The following is a 1,360-nucleotide window of genomic DNA, read 5'->3' on the forward strand; positions in this document are numbered from 1 at the left end:
TTCAGCCTCCTGCCTCCCTCGCGTACTTGTCTGCTAGTCTTGTCCTTGCTGGTGTATGACCTCCAAGTGGAGCAGCTGGGGTTCAAGTACAGCAGGCAGGTCCCGTCCGACTTGATCAGCATCGTCAATTCGAAGCTTCCTCCTCCTCGTCCTCGTCCTCGTCCTCGTCCTCGTCCTCGTCCTCGTCCTTCCTTCCATCATTCCCTCTCTCTCCCTCTCAACCCCTTCCCCCTCTCTTTGTCCTTGATAACCTGCATCGCTCCGATGGCGCTCGAGCACTCCTGCGCGACGGTCCTCTTGTGCTCGATACACTGCAACCTGCTCTCATCTCCTGCCCCCTCTTCCAACTCCCCGTCCTCCCCTCTCCTCCTGATTTCTCATATCCCCCATCCTCCTCCTTTTCCTTCCTCAACCTTCTACGCCTCAAAATCCCTACTTCATCCCCACCCCGCATCCTCATCTGCTCTCATCGCCCCCTCCCACTCCCTCCTTCCTGATCTTCTCGCCTCCTTCCCTCCCCCCTCCTCCTCATCATCTTGTCTTCCCCTCCCTTCTCCTCCCCTCTCCAGCCCCCTCGTCCTCTCGTACCGCAGGAGGTACCGCGTCCCACGTCGCGTTGTGTCCTACCCCCTTGTTGATGCTTCTCCCGCACGCGCCATCGTCACTTCCCTCCCTCCGCCTCTCCTCCTCCCTCACCACGCCATGTGCACGTACGGCGACGACAGGTTCCCTTGGAAGACGAAGTTCCACAGACAGCTCGCCTGCTCTCCCCCGTCAGCCTCTCCGTCTCTGCCTCCCCCTCCTCCCTTGCCATCACGGTCGTTCCCGCCAGTACCGAGTCTCCGCTCACCGAGTACGTGCCGTTCCCAAGCCTGACACACCCGCACATCAGACCTCCTTCTCCTCCTCTCTTCTCCCCCAGCTCCCCCCTCCTCACTCCCCCCTCCCGCTCACTTCGGAAGAAGGCAGTACTCGCTCGTCGTGCACGTCGCATACTGCTTGTCCCCTACAAGCGCCATGCTCGGAGCATGGCTAGCCACTGCCTGCTCTATCCCCAGCTCCCCGTACGTGTTGCTCCCCCAGCACACGACGCTCTCGTTCATCAGCAGAGCGCACGCATGCTCGTACCCGGCTACGACCTTCATCACTCTCATCCCTCCCAGCACGGCCGTCTGGTTGCTCAGGAAGCTCGTCCCCGAGCTCTGTGCCTTCCCCCTACCCAGCTGACCTGCTCACCAACACCACCGTGACCTCTTCTCACCGCCTCCTTGACTCCCTCGTCACTCTGGTGACTTACTATGGAGTTTCTCCGTTATGTGCTCCATCTCTGGGCACTCAAATTCTCAGCCCTCCGATTGCA

The 1,360-nt window shown here is 60.5% G+C and overlaps 1 protein-coding gene across 1 annotated transcript; it reads right to left on the reverse strand.

Annotated features, from left to right (window-relative positions):
• Positions 1–692: 692 nt before the first annotated feature.
• GUITHDRAFT_112515 (hypothetical protein) lies at positions 693–1,325 on the reverse strand (the record flags this gene model as incomplete). Its single annotated transcript, XM_005828227.1, has 4 exons — positions 693–761; positions 818–872; positions 955–1,228; positions 1,298–1,325. 4 exons carry the CDS (start codon positions 1,323–1,325, stop codon positions 693–695), a joined length of 426 nt encoding a protein of 141 aa, XP_005828284.1.
• Positions 1,326–1,360: the final 35 nt, after the last annotated feature.

The sequence above is a fragment of the Guillardia theta genome (genome assembly GCF_000315625.1).
Source record: "Guillardia theta CCMP2712 unplaced genomic scaffold GUITHscaffold_60, whole genome shotgun sequence".
Classification (NCBI taxonomy): domain Eukaryota; class Cryptophyceae; order Pyrenomonadales; family Geminigeraceae; genus Guillardia; species Guillardia theta.